The 24,667-nt window shown below is 46.0% G+C and overlaps 1 protein-coding gene across 2 annotated transcripts in view; it reads left to right on the top strand.

Moving 5' to 3' along the window:
• CARD9 (caspase recruitment domain family member 9) overlaps positions 1-24,667 on the top strand; it is a 496,386-nt gene that overhangs the window by 30,979 nt on the left and 440,740 nt on the right. For both annotated transcript variants that reach the window (XM_069609572.1, XM_069609573.1), the window contains one exon: positions 9,967-10,192. In XM_069609572.1, coding sequence (XP_069465673.1) covers positions 10,116-10,192 — 77 coding nt within the window. In that variant the 5' untranslated portion in view covers positions 9,967-10,115. Of the gene's footprint in view, positions 1-9,966; positions 10,193-24,667 lie in introns of those variants that run through there.

Below are 24,667 nucleotides of genomic sequence, written 5' to 3'. Positions count from 1 at the left end.
CAAGAGACAGGTTTGAGGTGTGTGTTTTAAATCTAATTAGTATTTAGGTCTGGGCTAACAGCCCCCACCCCCATACACTGGTGGAATCAATGTGGATTTCATAATTACCAAAACCATTGAGCCAGCAAAACTACCAGTCGCAGAATGCAAAATGCTGATCACTAAAAACGTCATGATGGCTGAATGTGTCAGGTCCAGATTTGCTGGCTGTGTTGCGAAACGTACTACTCAGTTGGTCCCCATGCAGTTTAATGCACAGTTCATGGTGCATGTTCTTTGCATTGTGCCTCCTGCTGCTTTGCACTAGTGTTTTGTGGGGGTAACACTATCAAGTTGGGGTGGATGGTGCGGGTGGGGGGATGTTGTGGGTTCTAAAGCTGAAAAAGGTGATGGTCATGTTGAAAGCGACTTCAGTTGGGTCAGCCATGAGCCTACTTCATGTATTAATGTGCTGTTCTAGTATAGCAGTTAACAGACCTGCTGAGGGCGGCCTTCAGATCAAGCTACTGACATGGAATGTTCATGGTCTAAATAACCCGGTTAAGGCCAGGAAGGTCATTTCATATGTTGCTAGACATGGGCCAAGGATCCTGATGCTGCAGGAGACACGTGCTCAATGGGAGGGTGAATACATTCTTTGCTCTGAACTGGGGTCCCCAAAGATTTTACACAGACTACTCCACGCAATCCCGGTGCGTCCTTACCCCCGATACATCCATCATTGGGATTCCAGGTTTCGAGACCCTCTGGGTCGCTACGTTATTGTGTGGGTGAAATGGCAGGAAACACTACTATATTGATTAATACATACATGCCTAATGTGGACGACACTGAGTTCTACCATCAGATTTCTGACATGCTGGCCCCTTGTGATGAGACTTGGGTGGTCTGGGGGGGGTGATTTTAACACAATCCTTGATATAGAATTGGATAGTAGTCTATTGCTACTTGTATTAACAACAAATGCACAAATAGATTCTCTCCAGTCCGTTGTAAATAACACCTAAACGGCCAGTGATTAACGGAACTCATTGAGGATCACAATGCCATTCCCTACAAATCAAAAGAGAACATGAAAGTCCTATCATTTTTTATATGCCAACACGCAACAATGGCTCAACATGATAGCCCCCTCTGTACCCATTATCTCATTCATTAACGCTTACCTAACAATATGCTTGAATCTGTTGTAACAACATGGTAGCGAGTATCTAACGTGACTCAGTATTGATCACCATAGCATTCCTTATAAATCAAGAAACACATCCTTCCTGTAGTAACTACGTTTTAACACAAACCCATTGCTCAATAACGCAGCCAACTGTGTAACTCATGTGCAATAGACTTACCTCATAATTCACTCTGTACAGGAACAAGGAGACAGCTGTGAAAACAGCCACCCTTCCTGTACCAGCGCTTTATTTAGTTCTCAGTCACGTGACCTGTGCATGACACGCGGTCAGTCACGTGATAACTCAGACTAGAACTGATGTTAAAGGAAATATGGCAGCCATTTTATAGAGGACAAAGGATCCAATGAACCTAGATGCAAGTGATCCAGGATGATCGTAATATTCGATGCCTCAAATCACATAATGAACAATCGTGCCCTGCACTCAATCTAATCATCATAATAGTTTATTTAAATAACTAATTACTGTGCCTAATATTGCATGATATAGTAATGTTATACTCGGTAGGCAGCATATAGGGACCTTTTATACACTTAACAGGCAAGAAAGATAATTTTGGGGAACTGCTATAGATATACTGGGCCTCATCACAAGTTGGGCGGTAGCGCTTAAATGTAGTGGTAACGCCATTGCTGCCGCATTTAAGGGTGGATCCAATCACAAGTCTGGCAGCATTTACCCCCACCTCCAAGCTGGGGATAAATGTACCAACCTAACCCCCATTCTCAGTCGCAATTAGCGCAGCACTATTAGCGCATCACTATTAGTACGCACTAATTGATCCGAAAATGCCCCATTGGGTGCAATGGACCCAATTGGGAATACCCATTGCCGCTCAAACCTTGATCCGGCGCTAATAGCGCCAGACCGGGTGGCAGTAACGCTATTAGCCTGGGCAGTATCCGCCGCCGGGATACCACCCAACTCGTGATGAGGCAGACTGTCTTGAATTCATAGTTCATTGTACCTGGAGCCCATCTTGATTGATGTTCACTTATTCATTACGCATATCCCTGCTCAGAACATAAACAGGACAAGCTAGATATTTTGATTTAAAGCAAAAGATCACATCCACACACATAATGGTCTAAAACATGATAACTGAAGATTCGTTTACAAGGTAGTCTCAAATGGTATTCACAACAGGTGTATGATAAATGTTAACATATATAGAAAATACTTTACAGAAAACATGGAAAATCATATTCTTGATTCATTCCCTTTGTATTTAGGGCATCTAATCGCTCAATCCAAAAAATGTCCTGCTGATGAAGCAAGTTAGATAAATGTCTGTTAGGCGATCCTCAGCACATCAGGCCTCCCCACATCAGAACACTGCTCACATTCCCCCAACATCTCCACCCCAGCTTCGAGGCACAAGGGATTCGGTGAACCCACAGAACCGAAAACACCGTACCTTCTTTGGTGTACGGGCTCGATTACAACCTTTCCTGCATTGGCAACTGCCTTGGAGGATATATCGCAGAAGGGGCGGCGTTACGTCATCACGTCGGTCACGTGATACAGTGTGGCGTTCCTCACGTGATCTTGGACGTCACATGGCCCAGAGACGTCACATGACCCAGGGACACACAGTATAAAGAACTGAGAGGCAGGACGATCATTGCTTCTCAGCTGGCTTCGGACCCTGTTTGGCGTTACTACTTGCTCCTTGCTACCTCGACCACGGAACTCTATCTTGGACTCTCTTGGACACCCCTTGTACCTTTGCTTGGAACTGTTTACCTGTTGCCGGATTTTTTGGACTGCACATCGACTTGCCTTTGGATCATCCCTGAGTATCTTGCTGCACTTCTACGCCCAAGTCAAGCCCTATCTTACAGGTGGCCTACCCGTATCCACGCTTACCTGCGGTTCTACCACTCCAGGGACCGCTGTATCTTTTTGAGCCTCGAACCTCCCTACTAGGTTACCTGGGTCTCCCTTACACCAGATAGGTAAGACACTTTAGATTCTTTTGTTTACCTGCCTGTATTGTGATTGCCTGGTGCTTAACCTCATTCCTTCTTGACAGCAGCATCGGTGTTCCAGAGGCTCCGTGGATCTGGGAAGACATCTCTCACCTGTGGCCTCAAGGGTCGCACAGCGGGTTTCTATTTCGTTCCCCTGTGCGTCACTTGGGGACGGAGGTCTCATCGGTCTACACGACACTCAAGTCAGAACAATGTCCTCCTCGTTTTGGTAACTTTACTTGTTCAAGAATGATGAATCTCATTTGTGCAATTTTGTGATGTGCTGAGTGCGTTTGAACGTTCAACTTATGTTCAGTCCATTTCACTTTAGCTTTGCGTGTGGTTAGCCCAACATAAGAGATTCAACAGGGGCATCTAATGCCATATATGCCATTAGAGGAGTCACAGGTGGTAGTATGTCTTAATGATCTCTTCTTTCCCTCATAGGGGTGATTGATAAAATCACCCTTTATAACATTGTTGCAGTGCTGACAATTGTTACAAGGGTACGTTCCTTTAAATGCTCTTTCCTCCAATTGTTGTTCTGTGTATTTAGCCCGAATGAGGTAGTCTCTTAGTGGCTTACATTTTCTATAAGAAAAAGTTGGTAATTGATCAAACAACTGTGCAAGGGTCAAGTCAATTTTCAACATGTCCCAATTCGTTTTCAGGATCTTCTTGATTTTGTGACTTTGTTGGGGATATGTAGTGACATACATTAACTTGTTGGTGGTTGACCTCTGTGTTGTTTCAGTGCTTCTTCCCTTTGTACTAATGTTGCTTTCTCTCTTGCTCCTAAAATAGTAGTCTCTGAGTAACCGCTTTCTGCACTTTCATACCGCAAGAATTGACTGTACGGTATACTGTCAATTGCTTGACGGGGATGAAAACTTGAAGCAAGTAACAGGCTGTTATGGTCTGTCAATTTGTTGTAGACTGTCGTCTCCAGTCTACCATTCTTCACATATAGTTGTACATCAAAAAATTATTTGATTTTGGTTGTGCTGTGTTGTGTAGTGAACCTGATTCTAGGGATATGGGTGTTCATAAATTCAAAAAACTCTTCCTCACTTTCCGATGTACCACTCCATACCCCAAAGACATCATCGATGAATCTATATAGACACTTCAGATGACTGCTCCGCCTCGTGATCTTCAAAACAAATTCTTCCTCCAAGTAGGCCATGTAAGTATTCGCGTAACTGGGCATCCATCGCTGCCCCCATTGAGGTTCCAGAGATTTAAATGTAATATATGTCCTCAAAACAAGAGAAATTATTAGATAGTACCAACTTTAATAGACTCAATGTGAAGATTTTATTAGGTCCACGATGTTCAGAGGTTAATAATAGCCATTCTACAGCCTCCACACCAGTCTTATGCATAATATTGGTGTACAAACTACAGACATCCATTGTAAATAGTATATTGTGTTCTTCAAAAGTAACTTTTTTGATTTTAAGTAAAACACATCAGTGGTGTACTTTATATAAATTGTTGATGTCTGTATCAGCAAATGTATTACTTTATCCACATATTGTGCTAATGGCTCCAATGGACTCCCAGTAGCGGCTATTATTTGTCCCCCAGGTGGTTCACTAAGATTTTTGTGAACCTTAGGTAAAGCATATATTACTGGCTTCATTGTATGTAACTTGGTCAGGAAGGATTTAGTTTTGTGAGTGATCCACTTGTTCTGTTCCGCTTCATATAATAGTGATTTGGTCAGTTGGTATCTATGAAAGGCTTCCTAAACTCTCTCCCTGGCGTCACACTCCATTGTTTCACAGATTTTGCCAGTATGCAGATAGACCCAATAAAGAAAGCCACTGCTTAACATGGACCAGCCATTGGTTCCTGCGTCATCCCCCCAGCGACATCACATGCTCTAAAGCTTCGCAATACTTCACTAACTCTGGGTTATTCCAAAACCCAGAACCAATAATAAACATATTTCTTCATTGATAGGGGAAAGAGCACACTGCATGTGCACTGTGCTAGTTGGAGTAGTTTGTGGGAGCAACAAGATAGATTTAAAAAATGTGTTCTATGTAATCGTTAGGGTGGTAACATCAGCGTGACCCCAGACTTGCGCCCCATATATTGTTGACGCCTTAACCTGTGCTTGATATAGTTTAAGGGCCGGACCTATTGCGCCCCTACCATATCTAACAAAGAACACAAATGAGCAAGGTCATAAAGGTCTCGATGCTGACAATAGAGTAACTGAATCCTGGACTAGTCTCAACAAAATTGGTGGACACAGAATTACGGAGAATTCTGTCTACTACAGTTCAGATTTAATTAATGTGCAGTAAGTGATACACTTGAATTTATAGAGCATAGGATATTCAATGTTAAACATACAAGGTCTAGTACCTAAGTTACATTGATCAAATGACAAATATTTGACATATTAGATTCTTTGGCTTGTACATTCTCTATGGATTCCTTTGGAAGGAAACTAGAGAACTTAGTGAAGTAATAGTCTGGTGATCAGCACGATGGCGTGGGAACAATCTAGAGTTGAAACAACATAAACAAACAAGTCAACACAACAGTATTTCGGCCATTTTCAAGATTAGCTTGGTGAGCTATGGTGGTGTAGGCCTTCATCAGGACGGGAGATTCTTATGGAAGAAGTATCGTATGTGGTCTGTTGAGGTAAACAGACAGAGAATATGTCAGGAGTAAGTTAATTCTAAAGTAGTCTAGCAGTAGAGATGTAGCTGAATACATGTAGAGAACAAGGGGATTCCGGTGCTTACCGGATCCAGGGAGCACAATGGCTCAGATGTCTAGTTCTGACTGCCGTCAAACCCTTAGAATATACTGTGACGTGTTGGAGCGTTTCTATCTGAGACTCAGACTGACAGAATCTACAGGCCACGTCATTCGACTTGAGATAGATCCTCTTGATTTCCTTGGTCGGGTGCAGGTTAAGACAGAATCTAAGGAACTGCGTCCGATACCAAAGTGAAGCAAAAATCTGCAAGTATCTCGGAATGCAGCCATGGGCCTTAACTTCTTTCCCAAGAGCCGACTGCAAACAATGGATATTCCTGTCTTCCATTGTACAGATCCAGTCCGACTCCCAGATTATTTAAAAATCTTTTCGGGGTTCATTACCAATGTTTCTAAATTCACATCTACAGAATCCAGCATGGCCCTACAGCAACTCTCCCACTGTCCCATGATGTTGGGGCCTATCTTACCCAACGCTGTACCAAGGATCTCAAAGGGCAGAGGAGGAGTTGGTAACATGCATTTCCGAAACAGTGCCAGTGACTTCCAGACTGTTCTTGCATATAACGATATTAATCCCAACTCGTACCTTATCACGGATCTCACTATCAAGTTTGGGAGCTTCAAGATCTTCCTCCAGAAAGCCCCTTCCAGGAAAGCCCACACTTTGTACGGCGTAAAAAGAAAATCCTATGCTCCAAAAATGTGTGCTGGGGTGACTTTAGCTTCAGAAAAGGTCGGCACTGGTTTTATTGAAAATTTGCGAAACCTTCTGTGGATCACAATCGGCTGTGATTACAGCAGGTTTGCTTTTTTTTTCAATGCCAACAGTCTCGGCTCGTCGTCTCTCCTATTGTTAATGTGTGTCCCGAGGTAGACCAAAGACTGGACTTTTGTTAATGGGATCTTTTCCAAATACCATTTGTATGTTCGACGCCCTTTACTAGCTCTAGATCCAAAACCATGATTTGTGTGTTTTTTCTAGAATTTATCTCAAGACCATTTTTGGTTATAAAAATGTGCAATGCCTATAGGCTCTGTTGAAGCCCTATCAGGGCTTGATAAAAAAAAAGAACAAGATCATACGCAAATAACATCTTACCTATCTTATGGTCACCTATCTTAGAAGTAGGTAGCTACATCTAATGGTAAGGGCAAGTCAGACATAAATAGATTGAAGAGTGTCGGGGCCAACGGGAATCCCTCTTTTAACCCTCTCTTTGTGTATATAGCACTCGAAAGAAGACCCTGCGCACTGAGCCTGATTCTCACATTGGTGTCTTTGTAGAGAGAGCTAATCGCTGCTAACAAGTGTGTTGAACAGTTCCAAGATTCCATTTTGGTCCAGAGCAGCTGTCTGTCCACACTATCGAAGGCCTTTTTAAGGTCTATGAAGGCCATGCACATATTCACCCCTTTTTCTATTGCTCTGCCCTTCAGAACGTTTAGCAGGAACAAGTTTAAATCTGTCCCTACCTCCTTTTGTAAACCCTGTCTGTCTGGGATCATATCTTTTGGTAGTTGAGATCCATTTCTGTAGGTGACTCGGCAGGACCTCTCCAAAAGTCTTTCTCAGTACATTGAGGAGGGCGATAGAGCGATCATTTTCAGGGTCAGCCCTGTCGCCTCCCTTGTGGATTGGTACAATGATTGCCGACTGCCATGATTTAGGAACTCCCTCCATCTTCATAATGTTTTGAAGAGAACAGACATAAATGCAGCCCATTCCTCTGAGGCATCATTGAGCATCATGTAGGTGATGCCATCGGGCCCTAGGACTCGCGATCAACTTGCCTTCTTAATTAGCATCAGCAAGTCAGTCTTGTCAAATGGTATGCACCATCCCATTCCCCCAGTCTGTTTAGGACTAAAAACTGCCCTTCCTCTCATAGCAATTAGTGGGATATCCACTGATTTTCTGTCACCATGTTAGTCAAGGCCACAGTTTGGTCTTTGCTATAGTTATTCAATAGTTGCCATATGGCTCTTATATCCCTTCTCTTCATCTTCATTACCATTGCTTCAGCATCTTGTTGTAATAATATTGCCCTGTAAGATGTTAGCCACTTTCTAAATGTCTGCTTTCTTTTTCTAATCAACAGGTGAAAGCCCTTGTCCCCTTTTCACCCCAATGTTCTAATCTCTATATGACAATAATTATTTCCATTGGTGATTTTTTCATCGAAAGAATTAATGTGTTTTTTTTCCCGGCCCTTTGCTTTATTCTTTATAACTCAAATTCTAAGAGCAAGCGCACGTAATCCACCCCCACATCTCCCACCTCTATAGACTGAAAGTTAGCACTCAGGGTTCTTAAATTGATTTCTCTACTTTAATTAGTACATCCTCTTCTCATGCAAGCAAACTTTGGGGGCAGGTGGGAAAAGTGTTAAATCATTTTTCTAATAATTTCTTATTTTTGTAAATGATTTCTTTTTAAATGGGACCACTTTGTTTTGTACATGTAGTTGACACTGGCTAAATATGGAGATTGCTTGTGTACATTAATTTGTTGTAAGCCACTTTGTACTTAATGCTCTTTTCAATACTTTTTTTTTTAGCATTGAGTATGTGTATGCTTTCTCAATACATTTTTCAAATAATGTATTCTGTTTTTCAATTAATTCACTTTAATACGATTAATGTCTTTTAATATATAACAGTCAGCTATAATGTAGACCTCCGATTACATATTTAGGATAAAGACTCCTTGTAGGAAAAAGAGTATTTCTATCTTTGGCTTTGAAAACAGTTATTTTGATTCCATTCTGAGTAGATTGTACTTTCATGTCCAACATGTGAATTTCTTCTGCACTAAAATCCATGGTGAATTTGATATATTCATTAACTATGAGCCGTTATTGGCCAAACTTAGTTCATGTGTGGATCCACTTCATATTTTTACTACTGCTCTATATAGCGCTTGTGAAATTTGAGTTGTTTCCAATTATCTATTTTCAGAATAGGCATGGTCTTAAACTGGTGCATAAAAACGTTTGTGTACACTGGCACCATGATTGCACTCTTTGATGTTCAAGATGACTGTAAATATGTTTCTTCAAAGCCCTTTTTTTGTACAAAATAGATTTCAACAATTGTTACGCACACACGTTTTGGCTCCAACAGCATCAAACTGTATACGGAACCATTCCACTGCTTCAAGATCCTTATTATGTGCTATGGATGTGTTTAGTCTTATAATGTTCATTGTGAATAAGGTGTAATTTGAGGAAATGTTAGTAATCCCCAATATTTTTCTCAATAAATCACCAGCTCCCTGCAAAAAGTATTTTGAATGAATGAATCTATGACTGCATCTGCATACTGGGCTAATGGTTCAAGCCACCTTTGTGCTACTTTGATGGAGCTGCATGTAGGTTGCTCCAGATTTCTGTGAGCATTCCTTTATGTGTAGACTAGTATAGAGGAAAGTGGATGGTGATTTGCCAAAATTGTTTTCTTACATATACAGATATTTGTTTTTAACATCGAATAAAGTTTATTTCAAATGTAGGATCGCTGTCAAGTTGGATTTAATGTATTCTGATTATATTAATGTCTTAAATATTCCTCCTGATATTGTCTAGTATTCATGACAACAAATGATCCACACCTATTGGCAGGTTGACACCAACAACATGGTTTATGTATTTTTTGTATCACTTGCATGGTTTCACAGGTTATTTTTAAACTTTGGTTGAATAGATTACATTTGACGGAAACATTTTAAAGTCACTTTCTGGATATTTGGTAAAAGGGTACTTTTGGGCTTTATTTCTTTATATTCCTCTGATGCATGTATTAAACGTATTGCCATTGATGTGAAAATATACCATTGAAATGGTGGACTTTCATTCCAAGTGGCCAGAGCTACAATTTGTGGAATGTGCATCAACATACGCATTTATGTGTTTGAAGCATACATTTTGACAAGAGAAGGATATTCAACTGAGTCAGTGATAGACATTGAGGTATTTTTGTCCTCTGAAGAGATGAAGTGATTCCTTTATGCTTATGGTTTCAAATACTAAGGGTCTTCCCTTTACCATCCACAGTCAAATGGGCTGAATGAACCGTATAACCGAGGAATGCATTCATCTGGCTGTTGTTTGATGTCTGCCTTGAAAGGTGAAATTGCAGAACATGTTGCGGTCAAATCGGACGCACGCTTACTCAACTACAAGAGAATCTCCACTTTATAAGGATGAAGGGAAATCACAGAACAGTAGTCTGGATGGATAAAGGAGGCACGTCAAACCGTGGTACAGCAAGAGGTTACATGTAAGTCTCAACTATTATATATTCTTTCAAGAAACACAGAGATAACATATTAACCTCTTCCCTTGTAAAAGAAATGGGGTGGGAGAGATTGTAAGGGTTTAGCACCTTCCTTTAGGGAAGAAGACACTGGCAGTGCTCTCGGTGCCATGGAAAGTAATTGCTATTAAGAGAGTGCTCTACTTCCAAGTTCTGTGAAGATATTAAGCATGGAAAGTAATGTGTGATGCAAGAAGTTTGGTAATGGAACTAGATCAGAGTAAGAGAGACTGCTTCAAAGTGATCCAGAGCCTGTTGCACTAACTCGAGATGAGGTTGAGCATGAGAACTCGATATTGTGCGTGCCTGGAAGAAATCTGGAGAGTGTCTCAGCAACGGGTTACAGGGAACTGGGGTTTACAGGGATCAATTAGTAAGCAGAAATAATCCAGAAACAAGTAACAGTAAGCAAAAGTGTTATGAATACATTGCATAATAAGCAATTGTGTTTCATGGAAAGGGGAAGATGTGATGTCATTAAGTGTTATAATTGCTAATTATGTTCATGTTATTGATCAGGAATCTTGGTCAAGATCAGAAATGGTGTATAGGATTGATAGAGACAGTTGTAGGGACGGGTCTTGAAGATAAGATGCATTGAGGGGCTATTTAAAATAAATTGTGAAACACTACAGATTTGAAAGTGAACTTTAGATTGCATGAATACCTAGCATGGATTGCGTTGCAGTATTTTCAATTTAAAGGGCTATACACCAATCTATGTACTGGCCCATATGAGATAGCAGGGCTACTCTTAAATGCATTGCGATATTTACCATTCACATGTCCATGTCTATCATACTGCCAATAAAGGATCTGTGTCATTTTGCCAAGTCCCCCTTTTCCGCTCTGCATGTTCCTGACATTTTCTTAACTCCTCTCTGGAATGGTTGCACTTTTCCAAAATCCCTGGATCTCCCCGTTATCACCCCTTCTCAAACAATCAATGCGCATGCACGCACGCGTAGCCTTGCCTCTTTCTTCGTTTCTTATTTTATGGGCTCTATATCACGAACATAAAAGCAGTTCCCATATTTCTCCTGAAGCGTGAACTCCGACTGAGTTGATGCTATCACTGTGAATGGTGCCAACAGCTAACTATGATTTGATCTCATTTGCCAGGTACATTTTAGATATAAAAGTGAAATCCACCACCACAAATTTTCCTTTGTTTTTAGGAAATACAGAGAAGGCGTTTGGTCCTAGGCGAGGTGATATATGGATATGTATACATATTAAAGTGATATAAGAAGGCTTAGCAAATGTATCTGTTCTGGATATCCCAGGGTAACTTTTAGATTCTAGTTTCACTTCTCACAGTGTGATTCAGACTTTCATCCTTCCAACAGTGGTTACAAGATCGCTATTCAGTTAGGCTCCAGTATAACATTATATAGCACCTTGAGGCTGAGAGATCATACATGTTGCCCTGTTTTTCTACTAATTTGCACCAAAACAAATTGTCCAAATCAAGAAGAAGCATGAATACATTAAGGGTGGAAAACCAGAGAAGCTCTGAAAGCCATCCTTTGTTTAATCTATTGGGGTTCTGGGCTTTTTCTGATCCCTTCAGTGCCATCAATTAATCTCTCTCTCTAGGGGTTTTGAGTGTGTGGACCTTGTGTTCTCCATAGGGATAAGTAAATCTGTACAGCCTTTCAAATGTAAATTGATTGCATTTTTGAAGGGACTGCTTTTGCTGGAGTGTGTAAACGGCCTGGGGATCTCTCAATTGGTGGCAGAGGTACCAATGTAGCAACTGTTATGATGTACATGGTCGAGGGCCAGTGAAGATCAGCTTAGCTATGTTGTGCCTCATAAATCTTCCATAATTTGTGTCCTTCTGCGTGCAATTCAGTGCAATGCAAATGGATGCAGACATCAAGGAATGTTCTGAGTGCATGTACAATGTACAATGAAGGAGATGTATTCCAAAAGGGGAGCTTCTTTGAGGTAGGGGAGAGCATGGAGTCCAGAACCATAACTCTGGTGTACTGACAAAAGATCTAATTTACCGGACTGCAGAATTTTCTTCCCTCCAGTGTTCAGCATGGGGGTCTCAGAGGACTGTGGCTGGAAATGCCTATACAAAAGCCACATCTACTGACTATGTCACCACTTGTTTTACCTAATTTTAAATTAATATATAGAGCCGAATGAGTCCCCTATACTAAAGAAGAGCGAGTGTGAATATATCAGATGTAACGCACAAATATGTATTCAGCCATGTATTTACAAAACAGAAAATCAAACTGTACATATAAAACAGCCAACACAATGCAAAGCAAAGTACAACAAAAACATTTTTGTAAAAAGAATGTAAGTATGCAGAGAGCAGAGGCGCAATCAAACGAAGGGGCTAATCCGCCCAATCATGGAGGTCCAGGTAGGGCGACTAGTATACTGTAAAGTCACGTGCATTATACAAGCCCGAGTATTTTACACTTTTTGAGATCAAGCTCCGGTCTCTAAAGCAATACAATACGTCAATCGCAATGCTTGTCATATACTCATAAATGACTCCAAAGAGCTGAAATAGGAAAGAATGACCAAGGCTACCATGGTTCCTACACTAGTCTTTGCGAGCAAGTATAACAAGCCGCCTTCCTCACGGCCACACCGTACTCCTACAGTCAGCGAAAGAAAAACAAAAACACAAAATACCTAACCTAGAAAAAACCATGTCCATGTGACCCACCAACACTCGCACGGATCAATTAAATGTCAACAATAACTGTCATTAATGAGGTAGAGTAGAAAGCAGTACCATTACTGCCATCATAGATTGGTCTCTGTTGGCAACACTCGGAAAGCCCAAAACAAATAATTTTGAGAGACACTGAATGCTAAAGGCAATTAGTTAAAGCTTAATCAAGTAAAGAAAACACACAGATCTCAATCAGCCACATTGTGCCACCATCCACAAACTGATGCAGAGTGAAGAAAATACCAAGGAAATGACTGGTAATAAAGAGATTGTATGACTAAAACCACCCTAGTCTAATCCAACTGGTGGCATGCACTGTCCCACTGAGTATAGTGATGTGTAAACCAAGAATAGAAAATGGACATGCTCATTGGCGGATTGGTGCCATTGTTGATTGCACCTTCGCTCTCTGTATACGTACATTCTTTTTACAAACGTTTTTTGTTGTATTTTGCTTTGCAATGTGTTGGCTGTTTTATATGTACGATTTAATTTTCTGTTTTGTAAATACAAGGTTGAATACATATTTCTGTGTTACATGTCATACATCCACATTCGCTCTTCTTTATTATAGGGGACTCATTCGGCCCTTTATATGAATTTAAAATGATGTATTCTCTTTCACCCATGAAGTGGTTCTGTATGTATAGCGTGTTTGTCCTGAACTTCATAGGAGCCTCCGGATCCCTGGTGTTTTTTCCAAACACTTGTTTTACCAGCTGCAGCAGAGGCGAGCCATGCCTTGTGAAGTATGATGAAACGGTCTGAAGCCAAACCCAAGAGCTGTGGCTAAATTATGTAATAACCGCCATGCATGCAACAACTGAGCAACTTGAGGCTCCAGGACACTGTTGTAATCTGCGCATTGGGAAATTGCGAATCTGAAAAGATTAAGGCGGTAATTCATAGAATTCAGTGCAGAAGTAGCGCATGCGGCCAGCGCAGAGAGCACAAAAGCACATGCATGCACCCAAAGACATGTCCAACAGAGCCACACAGCAGAGACAGATGACTGAGCCAATGCTGACTGACACATGCACAAAACAAATGAGAGTATTCCACACCAATATTGAACATTATGGAAATGTATTGAATTAAATGCAAAATGACCAAATGAAAATAAAAAATGAAAGTGAGAAAGTAATGAAAGTTCAAAGAAAAAATAATGCAAACTCCAAGAAAAATGTAAATCCAAAGAAATGAAAACTGAAAAGTGGTTCATGTCCCAAGTCCAATAAACGAAATCCAAAATGAAAACCATAAAAAAACATTCCTTCATGAGATAAAAAAAAAAGTATGTACATGTCCAGAACTATTTACACTGAAAGTCTGAAGGGTCCATGATCCCAAAACAAAATGAAACCTACAAAAAACCCTATGTAAAACACAACTATATACAAAAAGTGGAGCAAAGTCCGTGGACTCCAAATCATAAAAAAACCACAATGAAACCTAACCCTAAATAACTATATACAAAGGCGGGCAGGCTAGTCCGACGGTTGACTTCATGATGTTCCGGCCCAGGGCATCATCGAACTCCATGTCGATCATCCGGTGGCGAGCCTGTTCCCTGGCGTCGAGGTCTCACAGGGATGCAGCCATGATATCCACAAACTCCCTGCAAGTTTCCTCGAGGCACTCAGCCTGCCTAAAAGCCAGGTTCAGGGAGTTCTCCGCCATGGCCATCCTGAGCCGCGCCCTCTCCGCCCGTCGCGGCTGCACATCTTTCTGCTGGCCCAACCGCTGCCACACGGAAGACACTCCCAGTCCTGGGTCCTCCTGCCCATCAGCCGATGCCTGCCCCCGGGATGTTGATGGCCCTGAGCCATGATGCCTCCCACGCTGAGCCTGCTGCTGCCTCCAATGCAACTGCCTCTGCCACCACGACGGCCTCAGGGATGATGGAATCCCCCAGCGCCGTCGTGCACATGCCCTTCTTGTTGATGCCTGCACGTCCTCCATTTGATGGGGTCCAGTTGGTGGGGTGGCCACCCCTGCTGGACCTCCGACTCCCGAGTGTGGCAGGGATGTGTTCTCTGCCAGCCTGGCCAATGGCTCAGGGGCAGCTCCACAGGGGGCCCAGGTGATACTTGGGCGGGAAGACGGCACGGAACACGACTGGCGCATAGGGGGTTCAGTTGAGGAGGGGGTCGAAAGACCCTCCAGCACACGGAGGAACCCAGTGCCGACGACCCGTCCTAGTAGGTCGACGTGCCCAAACAGGTATTCAAAATGACGTGCATTGTCCTGACGAGAACCCTGCACGCCATCCCGAATACCACGTGCGCGCAGCGCCAACCCAGCTAGGACAGGCTCAACCCGGTCACAGATTGCCACGTCCGCAGGGAGAGGAAGGCCAGTTGTTGTTCGCTCATCCCCTCCATGAAAATGGGTCTGGATGAAGGCATCCCTGCTGGTGCCGGATGATGCAGTCACAGGATCGGGGACAGGATTACACATAGGCACCTCTGCGGTGGCCTCTGCTTCCTCCTGGATGTCACCACTAGCACCAGTGGAATCCCCCCTTCCAGGCCCCGTGCATGGGGCTTTCACGGCATCCTTCACAACCAAACCCCCCACCAACCTGGATGATTCCATGCTGTCTTCCTCCATAGGCCCCTGTGGGGGCTCAGCTGCCCCTTCTGCTGACGAGGAGTCCACCTGCAATCTCCGCCTCTTGGACCTTCCCTCAGCAGCTACGGCCATGGACGCAGTACCAGACTCCTCACACCCGGATAATATGATTACCTGGGAGGGGAGCTGCGCCTTGCTGGGCTGGCGGTGGCATCCCTGCCGCTGTGCTGCACAGCACCGTCTCTGCCCTTTTCATCAGTCGATGCTGCTGACAGAGAGTGCTAGAACACAGGCATCAGGGCACTGTACAGTGGTCTGATACACACATGACAGTTGCACATGAGTGTCAGTACAGACATCACAGATTGCATCAAAATCCCCAACACTCATGTCATTTTAACCCACACAAATGCACAAATAAACTGGTATGGTGCAGCAGGCATCAGCATCCATACAAACGTAACTGCATGAACATCAAAAGTTTGGCATGACCTCACAAGCAACATGGGGAGTACCGATCACATGCACACACGCCACCAGACAGACATGCATCTGTACATCTCCACCACCTGTCACAGTGCAATCATCAGCAACTATGTCACATCTGCCTATCAGGTACCCAGATGTCCGGGTCACATGCATCCATGGCGTCTCACTGTCACACACATACCAAACAGACACACGCACTTGTACACCATGCACGTACATGAAGGTGGGATCAGCATCCATGTGTCACACCCCAACCATAGCATATTACATACACAGAAATGCAAACATGTGTGCATCTCCACATGTGGTCGGGCATAATGCATTGGAACACATACACCATCGATGTGTATCACACATGACTGGACTCACATGCAGCACGGGCATGTCCCTGCACACACATCCATACATGGGCCATGTCAGACATATGTCCAAACTGCACATTCCTGCCACCCCTCAACATGCACTGTGTGGAATGGGATAGGCCAGACACTCCCTGCTCGACTCCAGACGGGTCTGCCTCTCCAGGACCTGGTGGTGAAGCACTGGGTTGATGCATTCCAGGTCCCACATCTGGTCGATGGTAAGTTGGACCTGGCACCCTCCCGCATTCGCTGCACGCAAGAGGTGCCGGGCTTTCATGAGGGTCCTGGACCTGTAGTCCTCCCAGCGCTTCTGGATGTGTTTCAAGTCGTGGGTTGCCACCTCCTCCGCGTTGATGGCAACCACGATGTCCGACCAGGTCTTCCATTCTTCCTTGTCGGCGCGTGGTCTTCTGAAGAGGGCATCATAATGCCCCAGGACTTGCTCCACCAGGATGCCAACTTCTGTGGCTGAGAAGCTGACAGCCCTTTGCCTCTCTGGCTGGGGGTTGCCAGTGGTCTCCGATGGTGTTTGCCCCGACATGGCAACCCTTGAGGCAGGTGCGGGTGGGCAACTGGGTTCTGGGGCTGGACTGTGGAGCGATGGAACAGCAGTCAGGAGTCTTCTGTTCCAGCAGGGGTGATTGCAGCAATTGGACCCCTGCAGATGGCTGATGTGCAGGCACCAAATAGCAGGGTACGTGGGCAGCAGGCAGGCAGGCAGCAGTAGATGGCTCGTGGGAGGCTGCTCAGGGCTCTGGGGGGCAGGAAAATGGCCTTCTGGGCTGGAGCCTGGTCTTCCGTGTGTTGTCGCCTGGCCAGCTTGACACAGAGTGAATCCGCACGTGAAAATCAGCACGATTGCGTGAAAATTGAGAAAAGGCCCTTAGCGCATAAACGCGTAAGTGACATGGCACGCGTAGGCGTTGCTATGCGCAGGGGTTAAAGGTACGTGTAGGATGCCATTTTCTTGTACGTGCTTTTTGTGGCGAGCGAGCGTGTGATTCTTGTACTTCTTGTGGGTTGACACACGATTACTTCACAACAGTTGCAGTGTGTACTCCTTGTTTAGTGCGGCAGAGCTCAATTCTTCTTTTGGCGGGGTGTTGCCAAAGTGCACATGTGCGTGTTTTTTACTTCATTTTCCAGGCAGACAGTGAGTCGTGCATGTATTTTTCCACTGTGGTTGCCCCTGTGTGTCGCGTACCCATTCAGAGATCATTGTAGCCCGCGTGTACCACGTGTACACATTTCTTGTGTTTCTGGGTGCCACAGCGTACTGCAGGTCCTTCATTGCACGCACGTGGGCTAACGAGGGGTCGCATGCACGTTTGTTTTTGTTTTTGGGGAGCCTGAGCGTTGCGTGACCTGTCATTTTTCCCTATGGGTCACAGACAGCCTTGCAGGAGTACAGCGGTACCTATTCCATCTAGTACCCTACCCCCTTCACCCCAATTGCCCAGGACAATTCTTTTCTGCACCTCCCATTCACACAAGTACATCAGTGCCATGGTTGGGAGGCAACCAAGTGGTAAGGGAGGCAAAGGTGGCCGACCTCCAAGAGGTGTCCTCTGTAGGGGATGTGGGCAGGATGGTCAGGGTGGCAGTGGTGGGTAACGTGGCCCAAGAGGGCAGTGTGTCCAGGACCATTCAGGGACACCTATGCCCCCCAGTGGTTCAGGGAGATGCAGCTGACACCATCCCAGCTCAGGCCCTGCTATCCCGGCCTGGATTTGTCACCGAAAAGGCACGGGATGACTCAGAGGCTGACTTCCGTGTCACAAAGTCCAAGCCATGTGTGGTGGTAAAAGTTGCTGTCACCAGGCCACGTGGCTCTGGGGCAGCAATGTCATCTGCTGCCCCGAGTAGCCAGGGTGAGGAGGCTGCAGGGGCAGCTGCAACTCACTCCACCCCGGCTCTGAGTCACCCAGCTGGGACAGTGTTGGTCCTGGACCCTCACACCAAGGCAGTTGTGCCGCTTGGTCCTGGCAACAGCACCCAGCAACCAATGCCTGCAGTGAGACCTTTGGTCATCGTGTCATTGCCTGCTTCCAGTGGCCACTCCACCTGCACATCAGCCCCACAGGCCAGAGTGGCGTAAGCCACTCAGGGTCCACACCACCTCTCAAGAGGAAGAAGCGTGCTCTTGCGGAACAGGCTGGGACCTCAGACACGGCTAGCCCCTCCGGCAGGTCAAGGTAGCAGAGTTTAAATAATGTGGAACTAGACGCACTTGTGGGCTACGTGTCGGAACATGGCTGCGATATGCTGGTGACGGCAGGGTGTAAGACTACGCCTGCTCAGCGTAGGGCCCACTGGCAGTGCATCGCGGACCACATTAGTTCCTTGGGATTTGTGAAGCGCACAGCTGATGATTGCTCAAAGTGTTGGAATGACCTCAAACGCCAAGCAAAAAACAAGCTGGCTTCTATTTACGCCCCTACTCTGGTGACTGGCAGTGGGTCACCACCAGATGAGGATGAACTCATAGAACATGAGGCAATCATTGGTGTGTTCATTGCAGAGGATCAGATTCAAGGTGTGGGAGACCTACCTGACCTTGAGACAATGTCCGGTGAGTGCCCATGCGTGTGTGTCCAGACCATGTGTATGTTGCTTGGGTGATGTGTTATGATTGAGTGCCAGGTCAGGCTGTGTAGTCATAACTGCCATATGTGACCCATGTAGTGCCTCCAAGCCACCCCCCCACCCTTGGGTTTGGGGTTCACTGTATCCCTACTGACCACTGCAAACACTTTGCACATGATGACTGCACTTGCCCTTAAACTACCATCATGCCATGACATTGTTATTACAGTTTATTCTCTTTATTCTGCCTGATTGATGTAATCATTTGCATGAAAAATGCAGATTTGTGTGCCTTTGTGCCCAAAAATCACCATACTTCAGATAGGGATTTTTGCCCAGAAAGGCGCACAAATGTGCGCTTTTTACGCAAATTATTCCATCAATCAGGCTGATTGACTGCTGCGCACCTATACATGTACTGCACCCGCTCAATTCTGAGCCCTGTTTGAACTTTCAACATGACAAATGACTTGTGTCATGTCCAAGTGACCTACCATTGATGTATCCATGTGCCTCCCATCACTGTATTTGAACACACTGGCGTTGTTGCAGCGTGTGACACATGTGTGTTTTGTCCCACTCTTTTGCATGTTCTGTTTGATGATATGCGTTTTACATGGATGGGGGACAGTAGTGATTAACTTCCATCTGGGTGTTCTTGTCAGTTCTGCCATGGCTATGCTACGTGCCATCTGTGTGCTGGCATGTGTCATTTTTGTGGATGGTCCATGGCACTCACAGGCTTATGTGTGATGCAGCTGCTATGCACCATGCAGCACATGTGTTGCTTTTCCATTTTTGAGTCATCAGTGTCTGCTTTCATGGTCCCCTTCCACTTCATTGCCACTGCATGCATGGCTGAGTTTGTGTCATGTGTGACATGTCTGATTAATGTAGTGGATGTGTACATTGTGATGCCTATGTGTGTCAGCTATGCTGTTCATGCGTGTCTTCATGACTTCTCTTTTCATTTTGTGCAGGTGATGAGGCACTAAATGCAGTGGAGGAGGAGGAGATGGCGCAGGAGCAGGAGTACTCAGAGCGCCAACCAAGCACCAGTGGAGGACCTGGGGTGGTGCCACACGAAAATCCATTGGTTCTACAGACCATCCTGTCCACGGGTGTCTCTGGGTACACCTCTGAGGATCTCTATGGCTCAGGTGCTGAATCAGACATTGACACAAATGTCCCGTTGCAGGTGAGTGTTTCTGGAAGGGATGCTGTTCTGTCCATCGCACCTGCACTGGGGGTAGACCCCTCAATGGCCCATTCAGTGTTGGAATGTCCGCATGTGGCAGTTACGGATGCAGGGTCACATTCTGCAATATTTGCTCCTGTTCCTGGGGCAGCAGATCAAAGGAGGAATGCAGTCCTGCAGCTCCAGGCAGCACCAGCACAGCAAGGTGTACATCACCTTGGGGCCGACAGGTGTTGTGTCCAGCAACGCGGTGGCCGTGCACCACCTGGCAATACTGTGTGAGAGAACTCCATGTATGCAATTGCACAACAACAAGGGACATCATGTGAGATGATGGATCAGGCAGTGGATAGGGTGGCCACTTCCATTCTGACCCCCGAAAGGCAGGTGGAGCTCCAGCAGCAGGCAATGCGGTCCACATGCCGCTCACACAGGCAGGACCTGATGGCCGCCAACAGGGACCGACAGGCGGAACTGGGGGCTCTGGGCACAGCCATATCTGCAGAGGCCCGGGCCCACAGGGATGCCCTGAGGGAAGAAAACACCTCCCTCAGAGCTACTCTGGGTGCACTTGAGGTGTTCCGGAGTACACCGTCAGAACAGCAGCTGGGGCAGTTAACACACACAATCTCAGCTGAGCTCCAGGCAACCTGTGAGGAGATCTGTGCATCACGTGAGGCCTTGCAGGCAGAACTCCATGCTATCCATGACGTGCTGCATGGGGACCTCGGGACCGTCATCCTGCAGAACCAAATCTTCCAAACCTGCATGCTTGCTGCCTAGGAGGACCATGCCAGGGTTGTTGCGTGGTCTGCCTTTCATACCATGTACACCTTGTCATGTAGCACCAGAGGGTGATGACAGCGACGGCAGTTCTCCCACTATCGGGTAGCCGTGCAGGCCATGAGCCATTGAGGGATTTTCTTTTTCTCAACATCCACGTATGTGGATGTTTGGGAGCACCCTGCACCTCCTCCCTCCTGGGTGGTCCCCAACCCCCCCTTGTCGACTCATGGCCATGTTAGATTTTTTTTAAAACTTTTTTTATTTGTGTTTTTCCTCTTTTTTTGTCTATTGTGCATTCATGTTACAGTTTGTTGCTTTGTGTGGTACCCATAGGCATCCACTGTGTGTTCCAGCTGGGCCAATACAGGCTTGTCTTGTGTTTGTGTTTGAGGCTTGGGGTCCAGACACATATGCCACTCCTGCTTCTGTCACAAGTTTCTCCCCTTCTCACCTGTTTTTCCTTTCTTGTGACGCTCTTGGATGTTGCTTCCTTCTTTCTTGCTGTCCGGGATTTGTATAAACCTGGATGCGGGTCTGCGGACTCCAGCGTGAGGTTTTAGCCTTCCAATTGGAAGCGTTCAATATCCGGGCGAAGAACCAGGAGGCAGACGAGTCAGCTTGAAGGAGTCGGGGCTCCGACTCCGATCACGAGGAAATTCCAGGAGTAGTCCCACGACAACAAGGTAAGGGGAAGGGAATAAAGAGTACTAGGAAGGAAGGAAGGAAGGAAGGAAGGAAATAAGGTATCAAGTGAGCGAACTTCGGAAACGCACGTCTAGCTACACCAAGCAGTAGCGTTTAGACGCAGGGTGCTGCGGGGGCGTGGCCTTTTTCTAGGAAGCCAAACGTAGAATGAAAGGGCTGGTGTGCAGTGCTTCGGAAGCGCCAGCCATGTTGGTAGAACCGCAGAGTTTACACCGCGGTGCATCATGGACCATGAAGTCCAAAATGGCGGGTTCGGCAGATCATGACAGCTTCCTCTTTCCATGGGCTAGCAAGGGTGGCACCGTGTGACAGTAGCTTACACAAAGGCAATGGGCTTCCATCAGTTGTGTGGCCAGTCTGTAGTCCAAACTGTGTATACACCCCTAGTGGGGCTTACTGATGATTTCTCCACTGCATGGTTGATTTGTATATTGTATTCAATATTGCTCATTATGCATAGTTACATGTAGCTTCTTCATGTTTTACCTTGCCTGTCTCCATTGGAGATGTAGTTCATGTTGTATGCAGTACCCTACCCCATTTACCTACCAGCAACACACTGAAGATGGGAGGGGTCGATGTGCTGCCTTTGTCAGGTTGTCACACTTGGACTATTGTGATTGGTCACTGTCAGACGTTGCCACTGTTGGGTCCTGTATTCATGTTTTGTCATGCCGGTAAGTATATGTTCAGGTGTGCAGTTTCTTTTTCATATGTGAGAGGGAATTGTCTGTGGCCTGTTTCCATTTGTGACGGTGCACTTTGTGACAGTTGTGTCATGTGTTGTGCATTTATTTGGTTGCTTTCACATTGCATGCCATGGTGTCTCGGGCGGGTGACATGGGGTTTGGGAGGGGTTGGGTGACATACCCGTATTTGGGTGTGCTGTTTTGCAAAGGGGTAGTCCTTTATGCAGCATTAATGTGTGCCTTTTACTGACACAGCATTGGGTCTGTTTAAGTAGCTAGGGATGCACACAATGGAGCACTTCCAGGGAAACAATCTCAGGGTGGTATGGTTGTGACAGTTGACTGTCCCTTTGTCATCATCGATTGTCACTTGGTATGTGCCAAGCCTGTGTGCATTCTGCAGGGGTGAGATTTTAGGTGCAAAAATGTTGCCACAAGCTGGGTACGGGCTGCCTCGCCACGTGCCCTTTCCCCTCCCATGCGCAGCGGCCGTGAATCCGGTTGGGGATGTGGGGGCACCACCATGTCCACAGGCACACCCCGCTGGGTTGCAACATTGTGCAAGACACATGCTGCCACAATGATCCTGCACACTACTTGGGGCGCATATAGCAGCTGGCCACCAGAGCGGTCAAGGGAGCGGAAACGTAACTTCAGCACTCCGAATGTGCGCTCCACTATGCCTTGGGTTGCAATATGGGCTGCGTTGTATCTTTCCTCGGGTGGTGTGGTGGGGTTCCGTATTGGCGTCATCATGTAGGTGCTCAGAGGGTAGGCACTGTCACCTAGGGAGGTGATAATGGTTGTCATTAGTTGGGTTTTGCCATTTCTCTGTGTGTGACATGCATGCATGTGCACAGGCATTTGTACTCACCAATGAGCCATGTGTCGCCATGCCTCCCAGCTTCCAGGTCCCAGTTTAGGGGTGACATTCTGAATATGAAACTATCATGGGTGGCCCCTGGATAGTTTGCATAGACAGAAGTGATTATTCCCTTGGCATCGCATACCACCTGCACTTTGATGGAATGCCAGTGCTTGCGGTTGCGATAGATTTGCTCAGTGGCCCTAGGAGGACGTAGAGCCACATGGGTGCAATCAATGGCACCTAGCACTTTGGGAAAGTGTGCCCCCCGTAAATGTCCTGGACCATGGCCTTCCTTTCTGCGGGTGTTCTGGGCATGTAAATGTGCCTGCGGACTGAGGGGCGTGCAGTCATGATTGTCAACACCTGGTGTAGGCAGCGTGACTGCGTGGGCTGTGAGATGGCCCCAACTGTAGCACTTGCCGCTGAAATGACCCAGTGGGCAAGAAATGCAGTACATTGAGCACCTTTTCCAAGGGGCTCAGTCATTGGGAGCACAGGGTGGGTGATGTGAGGTCATCCTCTCACTCAGCGACCAGGTCTAGGATGTTATGGGGTGGAAACCTGTACCTGCCATAGACCTGGTCATCAGGCATCCCAAAAAGGCTGGTCCTGGGTAAAGAAATGTAGGTCCTGGCTATCCTCCTCCTTCTGTGGTGTCCCACGACCACTGCTGCGAGGAACGGTACATTCATTGTAGAGGTATGAGCTTGTTTGTTGTTTGCGCACACTTTTATGCTACGCGGGGGCGCTTACGCCAGCTTACACCTGGCGTACGTGTTTCTGGATTAGCGTGTCTTTTGTGGCACGCAGGTTTCCCCTGTTCGATTCCATGAATATGTGTTGTTAGCGTGCGTGTGGGCGTTGCAAGGTTTTGGCAGCGGTACTTCCCCCGTTACGCCCACATTTTCACGTGTTGTTCCCCATTCCGCAGGTTCTGCCCCCTTTTTAGGTGTGCGCTGGCCTGTGTGCGCCTTCACTGGCCGTCTCGCGCACAGCCTTCAGGATGTCGCAATGATGTGTGCACCACATGCGTATTCAGCGCACATCACACGTAAGCCATGCACAGTGCCTTCCATGAATCGACAAACGGGCACTTGCGTGGCTTTTTTACACGTGTGCTGAAACTTTCACGCTTGCGGCCCCATTTTCAATGCACATTTATTCCATGAATTACCCTGTCAATCGCAAAATCCTGTTGCGCATCACTATGCGCCATCCTGCATCCCCTAACCCCCACTTACCTTTTTATCGCGGCACACACAGAAGTGTGCGGCGGACTCTCCTGTACCTCTGCAGCACCAGTTCCCTCCCACTAACGTGGGTCGGTGCTGGCACCACAGGGTCCTTTTTATTAGTAGTTTTTTTTCTTTATTGTACCCCCAAAACCCCCTCTTCCCCTGTTCAAAAAATGTATTACATTAATGCCGGTCAATGCCGAATGAGCGTTAAATGCGCGTTTGGCTTTTTTTGTTGTT

The sequence above is a fragment of the Ambystoma mexicanum genome, chromosome 8 (assembly GCF_040938575.1).
Source record: "Ambystoma mexicanum isolate Mex_15411 chromosome 8, UKY_AmexF1_1, whole genome shotgun sequence".
In the NCBI taxonomy this organism is placed as follows: domain Eukaryota; kingdom Metazoa; phylum Chordata; class Amphibia; order Caudata; family Ambystomatidae; genus Ambystoma; species Ambystoma mexicanum.
This window is presented reverse-complemented; position numbering and strand designations above follow the sequence as displayed.